General features: G+C 36.9%; 1 protein-coding gene across 1 annotated transcript in view; it reads left to right on the plus strand.

Moving 5' to 3' along the window:
• The window catches only part of GABRG3 (gamma-aminobutyric acid type A receptor gamma3 subunit), a 337,705-nt gene that overhangs the window by 7,517 nt on the left and 313,099 nt on the right, over positions 1–17,089 (plus strand). Inside the window, exon 3 of the mRNA XM_009281337.1 lies at positions 10,778–10,845. Within this exon, the coding sequence (XP_009279612.1) occupies positions 10,778–10,845 (68 nt within the window). The remainder of the gene's footprint in view (positions 1–10,777; positions 10,846–17,089) is intronic.

The raw sequence follows: 17,089 nt of genomic DNA on the forward strand, positions 1-17,089 counted from the left end.
CTCAGGAGTGATTTTTTTCCCACTATGTCACACTGGCTTAAGTCCTGACATTTAGTAGGACTAAGTTCTGGCCCTGAAATTTTACTTCCTCTTTATTAATAAAATGAGAACAGAAATAATAGGCGAGCCAACAGGCCACAGAGTAGAATGATGATAATTACAGCTAGAAAAATCTCAGTCTTACTTAGGTTCTATTAATAAACCAGGTTTTTGCCATTGCTCTATTTTTGATTAACTGATTTAAAATTTAAGTTACCTTTAAAGAAAACAACAATGAAGCAAACCACAGGTTAATTAAATAGCACATGACGCAACATATTTCCTTCAAAGTCAGTTTACTTTAATGAAACCTTACCTCTCACCTTCCTTAATGGACAGCTTAGTCCACAATGGAGTCCTGGAAAATAAAAGCTATTTTTATTACCCTACATTGTTTTGTGCTTATCTTCATATGGAATGTAGGTTGCCTTAAACAGACAGAAAGTTTGTCACAGTGTATTCTTCCAAAGTGAAAGTTTTGCCAATTGCATTCCCTGAGTGAGCTTTACATGCGGAAGATAATATGCTATCTTTTTCTTTCATTGTGAAAGTCACCTTACCCATCAAAAAAGTAAGTATGTGAGAGGTTTCTGAAATGTGACCTTAGTAGTGGGAGGAAAAGAATCTCACCCTAGACCAGGCTCAGAGCTGCAGTACTCATTTGGAGCATGAAGAGCGTTAAGTCTTAAGAGTTGCCTTTTGGTAGCTGGGGTGCTTACCTCAGAGAAAAGATCTTTTTGCCTCTTGTTCATTAAGGAGCAATAACTAACGTGGGCCAAAATTTCAGTGACGACAAGACAATAGTAATGTTAAGATTAGTCCATAAGCTGAGCTAAATTCCAAGCTTCCCTCTTTATCTCAACCTGCTAATGTGAAAGAAAACATTTTATTTCACCAGTAATTTTTAGAGAACAAAACCGTTCCCTGAGCATCTCTAACAAGCAGTCAGTTACCTCAGCACTCTAATTTAAGTGCAAAGGATATTCTAAACCACACATCCTGCAGTCTGACCAGGTGCTCTCCAGCCTTCCTGTGATTACCTACCCTTTTCCCCAGCTCTTGAAATACCTTCCCCGGAACACAACAGGACTAGAATAAGGAGTTACACAGACTTGTTAGGTACAAACAGACAGAACTGCTGTCCATTACGTCTCCCATTTCTCCTAATGGGAGAAAGTGGTGTTAGGAAAGTGATAAATTTCTGGTTTAGCATTTTTTAAAAATGCCTAAAAAATCATAGAAAAAAACCATAGAGGTTATTTCCCCTGCATTTCAGGCTGTACCAATGGTCTTCGCAGTTATTTATACTCTGCCAGGGAAAGTTTAATTCTTTCAGTTAATTTCTATTTCGGAGGCTGGAGCAAAATAATGCTGTTAAGAGAAAAGCCAACTAGAAGGGACTACACTCTAGTGTACTCAAACTACCCAGGGAAATTGAAAGTAGAGTGTGATCATAAACATTACAAATAAAGCTAAAGTAAGATAAAAACCCAGATCAAGGAATAGAAAGTTACAAGACAGAACTTCCTGTGCCTCAGAGTTACTTAGCTGACAGCAAGTTTTTCGACTGATACTTCTTGTAATGGTCAGCCAGAACTGAAAAGGCCGAATTCTGTATTTAATGCAATAGAAGTCTTGTATAAATGTGGTAGTTTATTGTATTAATTTATTTCTCCTATACTTTCTAGCACCTGGTTTCTAAGCTGCCTGCCTTCTTACTTTAAAAAAAGAAGTCAAGCTGACATCAAATCAGACTTGAGGCAAGAGCATTATGGGAGAGACAGAACAAGCATGAGTAATACTGATTTTACTGATATTATTCACTGAAAGGGTAGAAAAGAGTAGGAAGAAAGTTTGTATTGCATGTTTGCATCTTCTGTTTCTCAAATGTATCATTATATTAGGGAAGGCTGTGAATTGCACATGTTGAAGAAAGCTTCATCAGCTTGTGTTCTGAGTTGCTTTCACCAAAAATGACTTCTTTTCCCTCCTTTTTTTGATTATCCTGCAGTAAGTCTTGGATTCTTCTTGGATCCTTTAGACTTATTTGATCCTTACAGCCTCTAGTGGTCCCCTGTATTTACTGTGTATTTATAAGCCCAAATAAATTCACTTTGAAGTATGTAAGTGTATATGCATGCATGTATATATGTGTATATATGTATATATGTGTATATATGTATATACACACATACATACACCCCCTAATTTAATGCCTATATATCTTCTGACTCCACCAGTTCTAGCTGTCTTGAGAGTCAAGCTGGTTTTCTTTGCTCCCCAAGTATCTTTATAACCATTAGCCGAATTTCTCAAGACCAGAGCAGTCTCACAAACAGCTGTGCAGCTCTCAGTACCTTGAGTAGGTTTGTACAAGTGTAGCTGGTAGAAATAGGTGGGCTCGTTTGTCTCGGCAAACACAGAAGACTAAGTTCTGTCTGACATGCTTTACTGTGCTGGCTTGGTAGCGTTTAAGAGCAGTTCTCTTTTTAAGCAGTTAAAAGTTCTCTCTGTAACTAATTTAAGCAGTTTCTCGGTGCATGCAAGGAGCAGACCTGTTGGGTGAGTGGGCACAACTTTTATTCTGTTGCTTTTTAAAGATGTGCGTTTTCAAGCACAATCCGAATGAAAACCTTGAGTTCTGAAGCAGTGTGACAACCTTTCTTCTGTCTGACCTGCCTTCCTAGCAGGCCACACAGAAATGAACCCTGAAGTGCACCACAGGCTATTACCACCGTGGCTGTCAAGTTATTTTTGCTAGCTGCCGATTGCCGCACCTGATACTCTTTAAATTGGCTCCAGCAAGGTTTCCCCATATGCGGTGACAGAGGGTTGCTTATTGCCTCACAGATCAAAATATTTCCCAGATCATAGTGCAGAGAAAGCTGTAAACTGTCATGCAAGGTCAAATTACTACTTTCTGCTGTAAGTCTTTTTTTGTGCTAGCCTATGAGAGACAGTATCAGACATCTTATAACAGGAAGCAGTGAGAGAGAGAGTTGTCCCTTAGGGATTGATTATAGACAGTTGTACCTGGAGAGCTAACCAGTGTGTAAAGGTAGTACACAACGGGAAGGAGAGAGGGAGTAACTTCTGTTTGTATTATGGCAGCATTCAGGAGGGGAAAGCCATAGTCCCAGATCCAACTTCTGTAGTATTGGGCACTGCAGAAGATTGTGGAGATTAGTCTAATTTAGGTTTATATGGAAGAAGAAACTTGAATAACCCATCGGTGAGGATGCGGAGTGCTGTGGCTAAGAGTCAGCTGCATAGGAAACAGGGCCGCATATAGTGAGAGCTCAGGAGTTGAAAAAGATCATAATGAAAAAATCAGAAATGTTTTAATTGTTCTTATTGATACTTCCCTTTCTCTTCTTTTGGGAGAGGAAAGTGGATTTTGTCTTTATTTCAGGAAACTTTTGTTCTGATTCAGCCACCAAACTGGAAATCCATTAACTGTCCATTTCCATGAGTAAGACAGTAAATATGAAGACTGTTTTAGTGCCAGTCATCTCCTATGCATTATGTATAAGCACACCTATGCGAGGAGAGGAATATTGCTGAGGAAAGGATTGCTATTCAATGCAAACAAGAACAATCTCTGTTCTAGGTGGGAGGATAGAAGGGATTTCTCGATTGTCTGCAGGAGTTCTGATTGTCCAGCATCTTCAGTAATTGATACTTCCTTCTGCAAACTTTGCCATGAACATTTCTAGAATATTAATAGCAAGGCTAATAAATGAAGGGCAAACTGCTCTATGGCTACTCCAAAGTCCCAGTTTTAGATTTTGAAAACTGTAGTCCATGTCTGAGTTTTAAAACATGACATAAATAAATAGGTTGGTTGCATCTGAGCACCTAATCCTGGTCTGGTGCCAGTATAGTGCATCAGACATAGGCTCTTTCAAAATCCAGCATGGGAACATTTTTGATTAGGAAAGGGTGTTGACAGTGAGTTTTTTCATGCCTACATTCTGCTTTTCTAATCACTTAACCATGGAGCTGAGTAAAGGGGAATTTCTGAGTTTGGTTGCTGACCTGGTTTCATTCACAGCTTCTTAGCTGTCAGGGGAAACACCCTACTTTTTACTCATCCTTCTCTCAGGTAAAACTCTTAATGAGCCATGCTAAAAGAATATGAGAATATGTAGAGAAGTTTTATTCCAATGCAGTGACCCTGAAGACCTCCAATTTAATGTTTCTGCTTAAAAATAAAAAGTGGTTTTATTTTTTTGATTATTTAACAAGTTTGATTTTTTCTTTTTTTTAATTTTTTTTTAGAACACCTAATTTAAATTGAATGCTGGAAAGCAACACTTTAATTTGAAGCTTACAGTACTTCAGTATATAGAAATATTTCAGTATTCAAACACTCTGTTTTTCCAAAACTAATCTCATAATTTAACCCAAGTAATACAGTTCTTTGCAGATAAAACTGCTCTTTTGTCTCATTTCTAATGAGCCACTTGTATCTTTTCAATACTTATGTATGTCTTGCGTGTGGTCTGTTGGGTTGACAAAGGTGTACTGGTTTTGTGCTGGAGAGAGAAGGCCTTTTACCCAAGTACTTAACAGCAAGGTCCCTTATAATACGACCTTCTCTTTGTGAATGTAAATAATTCATTTACACAGGTAAGTTTTTTTAAGAGTTTTATTTCCTGACAGTGATTGATTTCTGAAATGACTTGACACAAGCCATTTTTCTTGAGTGGCATTGTAGGTAGGAATGTTTGGTTGACAGTTAATGTTTGCCAAACTCTTCATCTAAACTGTCAGACTCAAAACTGTATGTAGCAGCTGCTAGTTCTTATTTTCAATTCTTTTCCGTAACTTCACCTAAGAAACCTGAGAGGAGGTTAGGAGTATAGCATACAGACTTTTGGGATACCACGGATTGAAAGTTAGGTTAGAGTCAGGAAAAGTCTGAGACATTAATTACATAAGAAAATCCCTTTCTTCTCTCTCCTTCCTTCTGCGATTACCTAGACTATGCTGGCTCTTCCAAGTGTAGAAGTGTATTTAGAAGTTTTTTTTATTTTATTAAAGAGGGTTCTGAGCAAGTATTTGTAAATTGGGCAGATGTACGGTGCTACAGTTGCCATTTTGAGGTTGTGGCACAAACTAATAAATTATTCTGTCATCTTTAAACAAGGAAAACTTTCTGCACATACTATTTTAAAATACTGTTGCTCTTTTCAGCAGTTGTATGGTTTTCTTATGACTGCTATTGTTCATCCAGACCTTGGTTGCTAACTTGCTAGACTTTGCAGGAACAAATTCTATTGTTCAGTCTTACGATATCACATAGGAACTCACCTCTCCTATGAATATAAGTAAAACAAAAATGGAAAACTTTAGGGATTGATTGTAAAACCAGCCTAACCATTAAGATCTACAGTTTTCATTCCCAAACAACGTAATACTGGAAAAATTACAGCTTGTGCATTAGGGAAAGGTAAATGAAAGGTAAAAGTGCTGAAGGTTGATTGATGGTGATGGTGGGATGTGAAGAATAAAAGTGATTTGTAGTTAATTGAGGGAGTCCGTTTATGTGCATGCTGTCATTCACACTCCTGGACAGAATGGCAACAAAACCTAGCATGTGAATAAAATACCCTGTTCAGAAGACTGTGTTCTCATCCTGGTATTGCTGTCATCCAAACGTTCTTTCAAGTCTGCACCCAATTTTTGATTATCCTTTTGATTTTCATTTACAGTCCCATTTTGGTAGTTTGATCCTAAAACATCGGGGTGACAGTTCTGTCAGAGTTTCTCTGGCTGTAGCAAGTGGAGGGCTTTGACCTCTATCTGTTCAAGCCCATTCTCTTCTATGCAGGAAGAATGAGTCTTTTTTATTTTCCTCACCAATACCTTCGGAGAATGATAGAATAGAATCATAGAATCATTTATGTTGGAAAAGACCCTTAAGATCATCGAGCCCAACCATTAACCTAACACTGCCAAGTCCACCACTAAACCATGTCCCTAAGTGCCATGTCTACACGTCTTTTAAATACCTCCAGGGATAGTGACTCAACACTTTCTGTTACTACGTCTTTCTTGAAATGTGGTAATTCGTCCTAAAATATAGAAGTTTTAGCTGACCACAGTTATCCCTGAGAAGTGACTTGTTAGCATAGCAGTTTGTTTTACAGGAACAAACAGGTAATTAGGTGTCGCCTATAAGGTCATGTAGGAAAATATTAATAGTCATCATCACTAAGGCAAAGTAAACATTAACACTATAATCACTACTACTATGGTTACCGACAACTGTGTAATGATTTATTACAGCTTTATTCCAATTTAAAAATAGCAATTTATGTGCTAATGAGAAAATGTAAAATATCATTATAGAGTAATTTCAAAAAATATCTCATTACCGTAGAGCCAATCTTGTTAGTCTTTTGCGTTCAGAAGTCTTGTGGAACTTAGGCAGAGTTTTAGTGGCTGTGTATTTCTGGAACAGAGCTCATATTGTGTTTGTTATGTGGTTGCGTGCCTTCTAAAAATCTAGTGCTAATTGCTTTGCTTCTATAAATATGTGTATATTGATCCATAACATTTTTACCACCACTGTTTTGGGTAAAACCAGAGTAATTTAGACCTGGGAGTTGCTTGAACAATGTAAGAAAGGTTAACTCTCAACAAAAATGAATTTTAATTTTATTTTAAAATTTATGAGAGCTCAGCTAGTTCTACACATGTTTAAATGAGCTTCCACTAAAAATCTTTCTAAACATTAAACTTTAAAAAAAAATCTAAATATTTATGATTTGTGCAGGAACATAAATGCTGTTTGGACACACTTCAAATGTGGAGGAAGCTTTCTGGAGGAAGCTTTCTGGAGGAAGCAAACAAAGTGGTTTCATTCATGAAATAAGCATCAATTCTGAATAGCAGAGATCTATCAAAAATTAAGAGATATTTTAAAAGGACGAGTTAATTTAAAGTACTAAATAAAAGTAATAAAATGTCAGGAACTTAATGCAGATTTTTTCCCTACATGACTTGTGAAATTGTATAACAATCCCTTTGTTCATTTCCTCAAAAGCCTTTTAAAATTCTCCTGATTTATCTGTCAAGTTTTTTACATACACGATCAGCTTGCATATGTCCAAGAGTAAAGTATTCATGGATTTTAATGGGATTCAAGCTCAGGTACTGTTTATTTCACCAGTTTAAATCTGTTTAAGCAGGACTACACAAATCCTATGGTCGGCCTGCATGGGTATTTGTGATCAGGGCATTATTCTAGCTGTTTCTGTGTTTCGTTGTTGTCCAGACATACCTGATCTAGCTTTACACTAACTGTCTAAGTGTTCACCTGGCTTCTTAAGCGAGCTTTGCAGGCAGCATTGAATTCACAACTCCTGCGGCTAGGCGTCTTTTGAACTGTCTAAAGTTTGTGGACAAATTTCACTTGGATGTGTCTTTGCAATGTGATAGTCACAAGGCTGACTGGAATATACACTCTGTCTGTCTCAAAGCCATGGCATTTGGATCAGATGGGGACTATTAGCTAAATATTGGCACGACCTTAGTTTTGTTTGCAAGATTGGCTTGATAAATCCCCTCCTCAATTAAAACCAACATGTTTGAAGATGAAATGATTGTGATAAGCAGTTGCTAACCTTGGATAGCACTGTGTAGCAGCATAACACTGCAGTTACTTGGATGTGCTTACATTGTCTTTTAGGGAAAGTTAACTACCATATATTGAAGAATATTTCAAAGAACTTTGAGAAGGTTGGTACATTTGTTGACAACCTTTAATTGCTCTCCTGCATGTGATATACACATGGTTCTGCCAGTAACTTTTCTAAGTTTCTGACAGCTCTTTAGAACTATTTTGGGCTGATGCCGATATCAAAACGGTACTGGAGCTGAGTATCCATTCGTAATCTTATTGCCAACTTTTAGTGAAGTGTTAACACTTTCGTTGTTCAATCAACAAGACTATGAGGACTTTCTTAGTTCAAGAAAAAAGGCTCCATCTGCAGGTCAGCAACTCCATGCATGGCTTAAATCAGTCCACGAACTGAGTGCTCACAAATGCATGTAGTATACAGAAAAACTGAGCAGGCCTTGAAATAATTGGTAATGTAACTATTTATATCTTCCATGAAACTCAGTTTATTTTGAAGACTAGAGGGTTAGTTCTTTCTAATAAGACGTGGTAACTTTAAGACTCAGTTATTTTCTTTTTCATAATGCATTTTGGATGAAGTGATCTTAAAATCTTTACCTCATTATGGGTGGTATTTTGAATTAAAATCCTATGATAACAAATCTAAAATTTATACCTGATGGTTCTTCCGGTTTATATCTGTTTATAACCATGAGAGACCATGTGCAACAAGAACTGTACTCTTCTGTTTTTTCTTTCAAAACCTGAACACATATTTACCATACAATTGTATTAAAATTGTATTTTCTGCCTCTGCCTAGGAAAACAAAATATCATTCAAGGGAACTTTCAGTCTTTTTTGTTGCTGTAGTGATATAATAGCTTACCTGCATTTTTTTAATTTGAATTTCACTGGGAATGTCTGAGGCTAGATGCTGATTTAATTTGACATAAGAAATGGCTGCTGCTTAGTTTTCTTCTGTTCCAAGGTTAGACCTTTACTGTGAGTAAGACCAAATTGTAGCATTAACAAGCAGTGCTTCATTTTTTTGCACTGGAAAAGAGTTTGGCCCAGCACATTCAGGAGAAATTATCATCTCATAATCTATTTATAGTCTTAACTGCAATGATTAAACAAAAATGGATTCTGAGCACTGTGTTCTGGTCCTGAGCTTTGTTCCTGATCGTGCCAAGATTCAATTGCATGCCAATTTGCATCACTAAGTCTAGTCCCATTAATGTTCACCAGAACTCCTTAGTGTTGAACTTCCAGCTAGATATGTTCATAAGCCCTAAAAAAATCAGAGCCCTTTATTCCATGTATGCTATCTTGGTAAAAGAGCTAGCTGTAGTTCCCCGCTATTACCAATTCCTATGTAATGACATTTATTACTGCATTTTGAGGCAAGTCTCATTACCAGAAGCTGCTAGACTCCTATTTAGTTATTAGCTGGGTACAATTATAGTTGCATTAATCAGTTATGCTTGTTTAGCTGAGTTCAGATTTTCTTTTGCTGAAGGGAAGATCCGAGTTTATAAGCCAGTATTTCAGACAATTTGAAACCATGACCTTAAATAATCCTGGATGTTCCGACCATATTCAAAGAAGTGTGTGGTACCTAATGAATTAGAGAGAATGGTTATCATCTTTAACCACTATTTGTACCCACTTTAATGTCTGTTTTTGCAACATTAGATCTGGTCTTCCTAATGATATGTACATACCAAAGTCTTACATGACAAGCCAGCCTGCCTATTTTTTCAGAACCATCTAACTTTTCGGGATGCGGGCAAAAATTATTCATCTTTACATGTGAAGATTCCTGTCTATTTTCAGCTTTGTGCCAGATGGCTTCTTAAGCTTTAGATAAATTAACTGTTATCCACCTGAGATAAGCTCCCCACAGAACCGTGGTATTTAACTGTTCCTCACTTCTCTGCTCGGTAGCTTCCCTGAGAAAAGCTCTCTGAGTTTTGAGTGGCTGATGTACCTGCATTTCCTCGTTCTAGGGGGCTTGGGGATTGGTGCAAAAAAGTCCTGAGTTCAGCATAGTTCCCAAACTTCAGTGGTTTGAATTGCTCTCTGGAGATTTTTGAAGACCATGGGGAGGGGAAGGTGCCTCTATGGGAAAGGGAGATGTCTAACAGAAGCTGTTGGCCTACTAGGGCCAAGTTTGCATAAATTCTGACAATGCAGGTTAGAACAGGATTTATACTAACTTAGTTTTGGATCGGCTAATCCTGGAGAAAGTAAAGCACCAATTTAGATCTCAATTTAGAGGTTAATGTATACCCTGTGGGGTCGGAAGGAGGGCAGTGTAAGTAAAAAACCCAACATGCCTTTCAGTGTAAGAGTGGCATTATTTTAGAGTTAGGCTATGTCACCAGTAAGAGCTTTCTGAATAATGTTCAGCAGGTACATTGACATCAAAGATGCTAAAAGGAAGATAAGTCCTAGTGGCCTCAGCTAAGGAAAGGAGTACAGAGCTTATCCTGGCCTGTTAAATCCTGGAAGTCTGAAAACCTGGAAGACCTTATGAGAAACCTGCATTGACTAAACCAAATCAAAAACCTTTGGATGAATGAATTCAAAGGCAATGTGGGACGAAGGGAATGAGTCTAAATTGAAAGAAGAGTTGCTTAGGTTTAGCTAAATGGATTTCATAGTGATTTTACTCTAAGTTAGGATGATTTCAGGGCTGATGAGATGAGAAAATCTGGAAAGATTTTTTGGTGTGGAACAAACATGCTAAAGGACCTGCATGTTGAGGCAATGGGAAAAAGTGATATGCTGCATTATTTCTAGTTTCATGTCAGTCATCTGGGGTTTTGAGTTTGAGCTACTATGCTTAGCACTGAAAGTTTCTTTAACAAATTGCTGCTGAGATAAATGGGGAACATGATGATGAAGTGGTACAGGCTGTAATTTATGGCAATTTTTGTTGGGTAGGAGGAAAAGAACCTTGTCTTCCTGAAAAATACATAATCCATATTTCTCAGTAGTTCTACCTGAAGAGTAGACCTTACAGTTATTGGGAAAGAAAATATTTAAAATGATTACTTATGTTTTCTGCAAAATAATATTATTTTTTTTTTTCTTCTCCACAGTAAAACCAACAGTTATTGATGTTGACATTTATGTCAACAGCATTGGTCCTGTATCATCAATAAATATGGTAAGTGACTTGCTAACAAAGATTTTTATCTGGACTGCTGGTTTTGGCATCAATACTAGCTTTTGAAAAAGACAATAAATACCACTGGGATAAGTTGTTTTGATTGCTGATTTAGTTCTGTTTTCAGCTATAGCTCTGTTTTTCAGATGACTTTTGTGCCTCTTCAAGAGAAGAACAAACCTACAAGCAATATTATGCTCTGTGTTGTCTACCACAAAATGCTGGTAGGTCTTGAATGGTAAAATAGCCATCTTCGGAAAAAAATAAGTATGAAGCAAAGCTATTGTCAAGAAAATTCTTGAATTAATGATTCAAGAGTCAATCGAATATACAGAGCTTCATAATGTGGAGTTAATGAGAGTCATTGCGTACTATCAGTATATTTATTTGAAATTCATCATCTCTTCAGTGGTTACTTTTCTTTCACTGAGTTATCAACAATCTTTAGCCTTAAAGTATAATTTTGAAGAAGTTATACATAGCTGTACTGCATGTGTAAAGGCAGGAGAAACTGAAAGAGTCTGTCTGATAGTGTGACAATAGTGAACCTGGCAAAACATAACAGTTGGTCAGTTGTTGTGGTCGTCTAACTCCAGGACATTCCTCAGTTCTGCAGAAACACATTCAGATTTAAAAAGCGTAGCCGGTAGCTATGGAGGTATGGGTTGCTGTGGCTGCTTGTGCAACTTCAGGTTTGAATTCAGCACAATATTCCTCTTTGTAAACTAGGCTGAATTTTTTCTTAATACAACTTGGAAATGGAGGACCTGATAATATCTTAATTTACTTAAAGCTCTTATACTAACCTCTTCAAAGCAATGACTTTCTCTTTTTCACAATGATATTCAAAGGCTGCTGTGTACAATGGTCATATAGGAATCTAATCAATGCACTGCATGTATGTTTTGTATTTTTGGAACAAAAGCTGCTGAATTTGAAAGGTAGTCATTCATCCCGATTATTTGGTTTTGCCTATGTATATGGGAGAATGTAAATTATTGCAGCATGTCAAATACTGGGTGGTCAGAGACTCCTATGCCCCCTGACAATGGGAAAACTGGCAAGTAAAGACAGAACAAATTATGTGCTGGAAACAACTTGGCCAGTTACTCAAAGAGTGTGAAATGTATTGGTCATATTTCATGTGAAGCACTGAATGTCAAGCAATGGGAGTACCTGCTCCATTCTTGAACTAATAAATAACTGATTATCTTGCCCTTCCCTGACTGCATACCCAAATGACTTGTCCTGGGAGTGATTTATCGGAAAATCTATTCTGCTTATGGTCCTCTGGCTTGCATTCATGTATACTCTAGGAATGGGTACTCTATTCAAAAGTAGTGGGGACAATGGTGAGGATGCTTACTTTTCAAAGTCTTTTCACTCTTTGCCCCTCTGAATTAGCTTGTAAGTATCATTTTGGGGTACTGGAAGTGTATGTGGAATAATAATTAAGAAAGCATTTGATCGGAACTGCTTCAGGGAGGAAGAAGGAAATAAAAATCATAGAAGGAACCGGTGGTTCTTGGAAGATTATTATGGCACAGTCAAATCACAACTAGTTTACTTATCCCTTAACTTTGAGTTCAGGATATCTTAAGGCACCACGACAGAAAGATGCACCACGATACCAATTTAAAAAATGCATACTGTATCTCTTTGATAGTAGATGGTCTTATTAGGATAGTTAATGAATGTATGGCATAGAGGTATTTCTTGGTTACAGCTGAAAAAAACTGCGTATAATCTGTAAGGGCAGAATGATAAATAAAACAATGATGAAATATAAAATGTAGGTACCTGAAGTTTTAAGGACTCAAGTGTGCTTAAAGCTGTATCTAAACTTTTGAATAGAAATAGACCTTGTTTCAGATATGCTTGTGGACAGTATATCCCACTGAAACTGAATCTGAACTAGCTAAGCACTTCTGAGTTTTACTTCCGTTCTCAAACCTAATTACCAATATAGGGGATTAACATTAGGCACTCAAATATAGCAAACTCTTGTCCAAAATCTCCATTTCTGCTCTTTTACTTTGGAGTTTGTCCAAACTTACCTGAGAGCAGGAATGAGCTTGCAGTCTCAAATTTACAATGAAGATGGAAGTCCTCCTCACAAACCTACAAACTATGGTGCTGTATGATAACTTGTCTCTCCAGTGGCAGAACTGATTGAGGAGCTACTTTTCCCCCCATTTGTGTTATTTCAACTGTTTGGCTACAGTATGCAGTAGCTCTATGATGCCCTACTTGAAATTAAAAATAATAATTAAAAAATAATTTATTTATTTTTCAGTAAGCAGTTTTTCATATAGCCTGTGAACTGCTGGAGCATGGGTACACAAAGAGCTGAACAGAAACAGTAGCTGGAAATTACCTGTGGCAGAGGAAGGGGAAGGAAGGGACCATCTTCAGTCTGATTCCTGTCATATAACTGAACTCTCAAAGAGAGAGGAATGTGTGTGAAAATCGTGTACAGAATTTAGAAGAGTATTCTGGGAGAAAAAAAAGAGTATTCTTGTGAGAATCTACATATGCTATATTTCTCAGCAGGAGAGGAGCTTTTAGCTTTTCTCCCCTAAATTATTATTAAAAGTTGAGCTATTCTGTCAAGGCAACTCGGCAAGATGGTAGTTGATTGGGCAAAAAGAAAGATGATTACATTGATTTCCATCTCCTATTTCAAGAGTGAGATCATCAACATGTACAAGGAGGACTTCCCTGCTGTGTACTTCCAAACTTAGCCCTTAGCTCTATCACTTTTTTCTTAATCTGCAGCACTTCTGAGGGAAAATCATGTGGAGCTTCTCTAGAGATCAAACTCTGCAGGTATATTTTCTTCTCAGTTTTCATCAGCACTTTTCATCCTGTGGGTGAAACCTAGGAAGTAAAATAATTTACTTTATCTATTCAATGGGTGTTCCGTTGAATGTTCAAGCCAATTTTGTAGAGCAAAGCTTTTCAGATGTCAATAACTTTGTTGTAATTGTGATTAGACTTGAGTATGAATATTAATATTAATATCTCACTGTTTCTTTAACAATCAGGAAAAAGACAGTTGCTACCAGACACCTACCTACAGCAAAGATAACCTCAGATGAATTGTATGTGAATACTTGTGGCCCTGAGGAAAAAGAAATCCTCTTTTTTTTTCCTCTGGCTGGAAGTGCCACAAGGGGAAGAAATGTTAGGGATCTGTTCAAAAAGGCTTGCAGTCAAGGGAAAGGTAATGTTCTCTGTGACAAAGATGACATAATCCACAGGAATATACGGCTGACCCTGCATTCCAGACTGTTTGCAGAGGGTTTATGCCACTTCCCCTAAAGGACTTACCAGTGATTAATTTCCTAGTTGCTTTCAAAAATATCTATTTAGAACCTCAAGTTTTCCAGAAAAAACAGGAGTGATTGTGAGAAGGTAATGTAGCTGCTCTTCTATTAGAGACTCATCATTATAACATCTTTATGATGGCAATAGAAAATTGTTTTCTGGATAGACAGTGGTGACCCTTCCTTTGTCTGTGACATGGAAGATTCCTTTGGGGCATAGTCTAAAAAAAGCTAATGTTAAGTAGCAAGAAATGGGAATTGTGTAAGAATAAAGAAGTAAAAGCAGGCAGAATAATGAACTGATTGATACTAGGAAGTCTCACGTGGCAGTGGCTTTGAAGAAGAAAGTAATTTCAGCATTTTGAGCTATGGCATGATGTTATGAAATGACAGAAATGATTGATACTAGACAAGAGTATTTTGAAATTTAAAACTCGGAGATATTTGAATGCCCGTTCAAAAATTTTAGGGTGGCTTTTTAACAGAGAAAAGCCATCTATGGTATAAATATCTTGCTGCCTGTCCTTTATCAAAAACATAATAGGATGTGAGCTTGGACTGATTTAAAAGAAACATAAAGTGATTGATTTAAAAGTAAATGACACATGGAAGTTCTGAGCCAAATTAAATCTTCCTGTGTGCATATTATATCCCTTTTTCTTGGTTTTCATCTCTTCATAAAGTAAGTTACAGAAATCTGCAACTTGCCATTTCACGTTACAATGTCATTAGAGACCCTGACTTGTAGGATGCAATATTCATATCTACTCTAAGATTTTATTTCAACCTTTTCTGTATTTAAAAACTTTGTTATATCTGTAATCATAATGAACATGCTTCCACTGCTGTTAGGGATATTCTAAGTGAGTTTTTTAAATGTGAAAATTCATCTGCAATCTTGTTTTTATTTTTTCTCCACACTTTATATTGTAAAACAGGTGTATGAATTCCAGATCACTCAGTTTTCATATCTCAGTGTCTTTTTTTTTAACACTTCCCATTCAAAATGGTGTCCAGGAAGCATATGCTTTTGCATTAAAATCCATGCTCTAATTTTTGTCAACAACAGCAAAGGTTTATGAGTTGCGTTATAAAACTTAGATCTTAATGTGGCTCACTGTAGCCTGGTTTTCTACAGATAAGCAGTACTGGCTTGTGTATAAAAGAACAGAAAAAGGAGAGAGACCATGCAAAATGCAAAGTGGGAGCCAGATGTAACTGATGGGAAAAAAGAATCCCCTAGAAGTAGTTTTGTGAGACAGAAATGTAAACACACTGAGATTACATAGACTATTAGATCTCAATAGCATCAAAGTCTGTGTGTTTGTGTGTACACACATATAGTCTTAACTGAGTAGCTACAGGAATCTGAGGCTGCAGCACAGGTTGCTGGTGAAGGAAGAATTTGACACCTATATGGTTTTAGCAACTGGAATCTCAGTTTAATGCAGCTGTACAGAAAGTATGTTGAAGAGACAGTGTGAGAAACAAGCTTATAAACTGTACTTACCTGTTCATAAAACTATTAATTGGTTATCTGCTGGTTATATGTTCATCTCTTTATTCTCAGGTAATCTGAAAAGGTAATTCATAGACTGTTTCATCACTTCATTCTTTTGTGTCCACTCTCTAGGCTATATCATATGTCTTTATGGATTCTGTATTTCCCTTTTGTTCAGTTAAGTGTTGTAGAATAAAAGCAATCTTTACTCTTTTTTGCCCCTTAATGTGCTGATAGACTTCTTTGAACTTCAGTTTCAAAGTCCCCACATGCTCATTTTGCTTCTCCAGTAGACATGATAGGTATTTAAAAAAATAGTCTTGATGTGGAGACTTGTTTAAATTATTATTCAGAGCTTATAATTAAGTCTGAATTTCTAGCATATTTTTAGTCTCTATGCCTATTTACTTGATAGCTGGAACTGTTATTGGAGCATCTGCAATTATAGAAACATAATCTGGTGAATCTTTCCATAATAAGGCAAAGCTAATTCAAATCCAGATTTCATCTGTTTTTCACCCCACTATGTAGCCCCAAATATTTCCTTTACAGGCTTCTTCTCAAAGATAATGCAGGACACTATTTGAGCACAAGCCTGATATCCTGTTGTTCATTGTTAACTTGGAGTGTTTTTTTCTAATTGTGTCTCGCTGTTTTACCTAATCTATTTGTAAAGCAATTGTGTAGGGCGGTGGTTTCTGTTATTTTTGAGGGGTGAGTTTTCCAGTTGGTGAGTTCAGATCATCTCTAAAATAACGGAATGCCTCGGGATGTTTGTGTTTTTCCCTGCAAATTTTACAAGCTTCTTTTTTGCTCTGTGACCTAAAAGAACACTCAAGTCCTGGATTAAATTTTAGTTTGAGTGGGTCTGTTCATTTACGAGGACTAAGATACTAGTCATACACTTAAACATTTTGCTAAATTATGATCAAGTTACTATTCTCTTTTCTAGAGCATATTTATATACTGTCATTAAGTTTGGATCACTCACGATAAAAAAGGTATGAATTATAGAAAACTGTCAAGCTGCATGGATTTTTGCTGATAAATCAAAATCACCTCACATACAGACTCATTCTTGTTGCTTCAAACTCTGGCTATGAAAATGTTTCTGGGAGGTAGCAGTAATAAGCTGAAACTTGAGTCTATTTATGACCTCTGTTCCACCATTGAACTTGTGAGAGGCTAATATAATCTCAAAAGTGAAACAGAGTAGAAGCTGGAAGGAAAAAAATGAGCATGGATTGATTTTTTCGGATATCACCTTGGCAGCTTCTACTTTTGGTCTCCTCTAGAGCACCACGTTGTGTAACTAAAATATGACCTAGCTGATAGACACTTGGATAAAGGCCTTAGGCTGCCCTTGCTTGAGGTGCAATGGGATGGACTAGCATAATGTTCATTTTTCTGTAAT

The sequence above is a fragment of the Aptenodytes forsteri genome, unplaced genomic scaffold, assembly GCF_000699145.1.
Source record: "Aptenodytes forsteri isolate BGI_AS27 unplaced genomic scaffold, ASM69914v1 Scaffold212, whole genome shotgun sequence".
NCBI lineage: Eukaryota > Metazoa > Chordata > Aves > Sphenisciformes > Spheniscidae > Aptenodytes > Aptenodytes forsteri.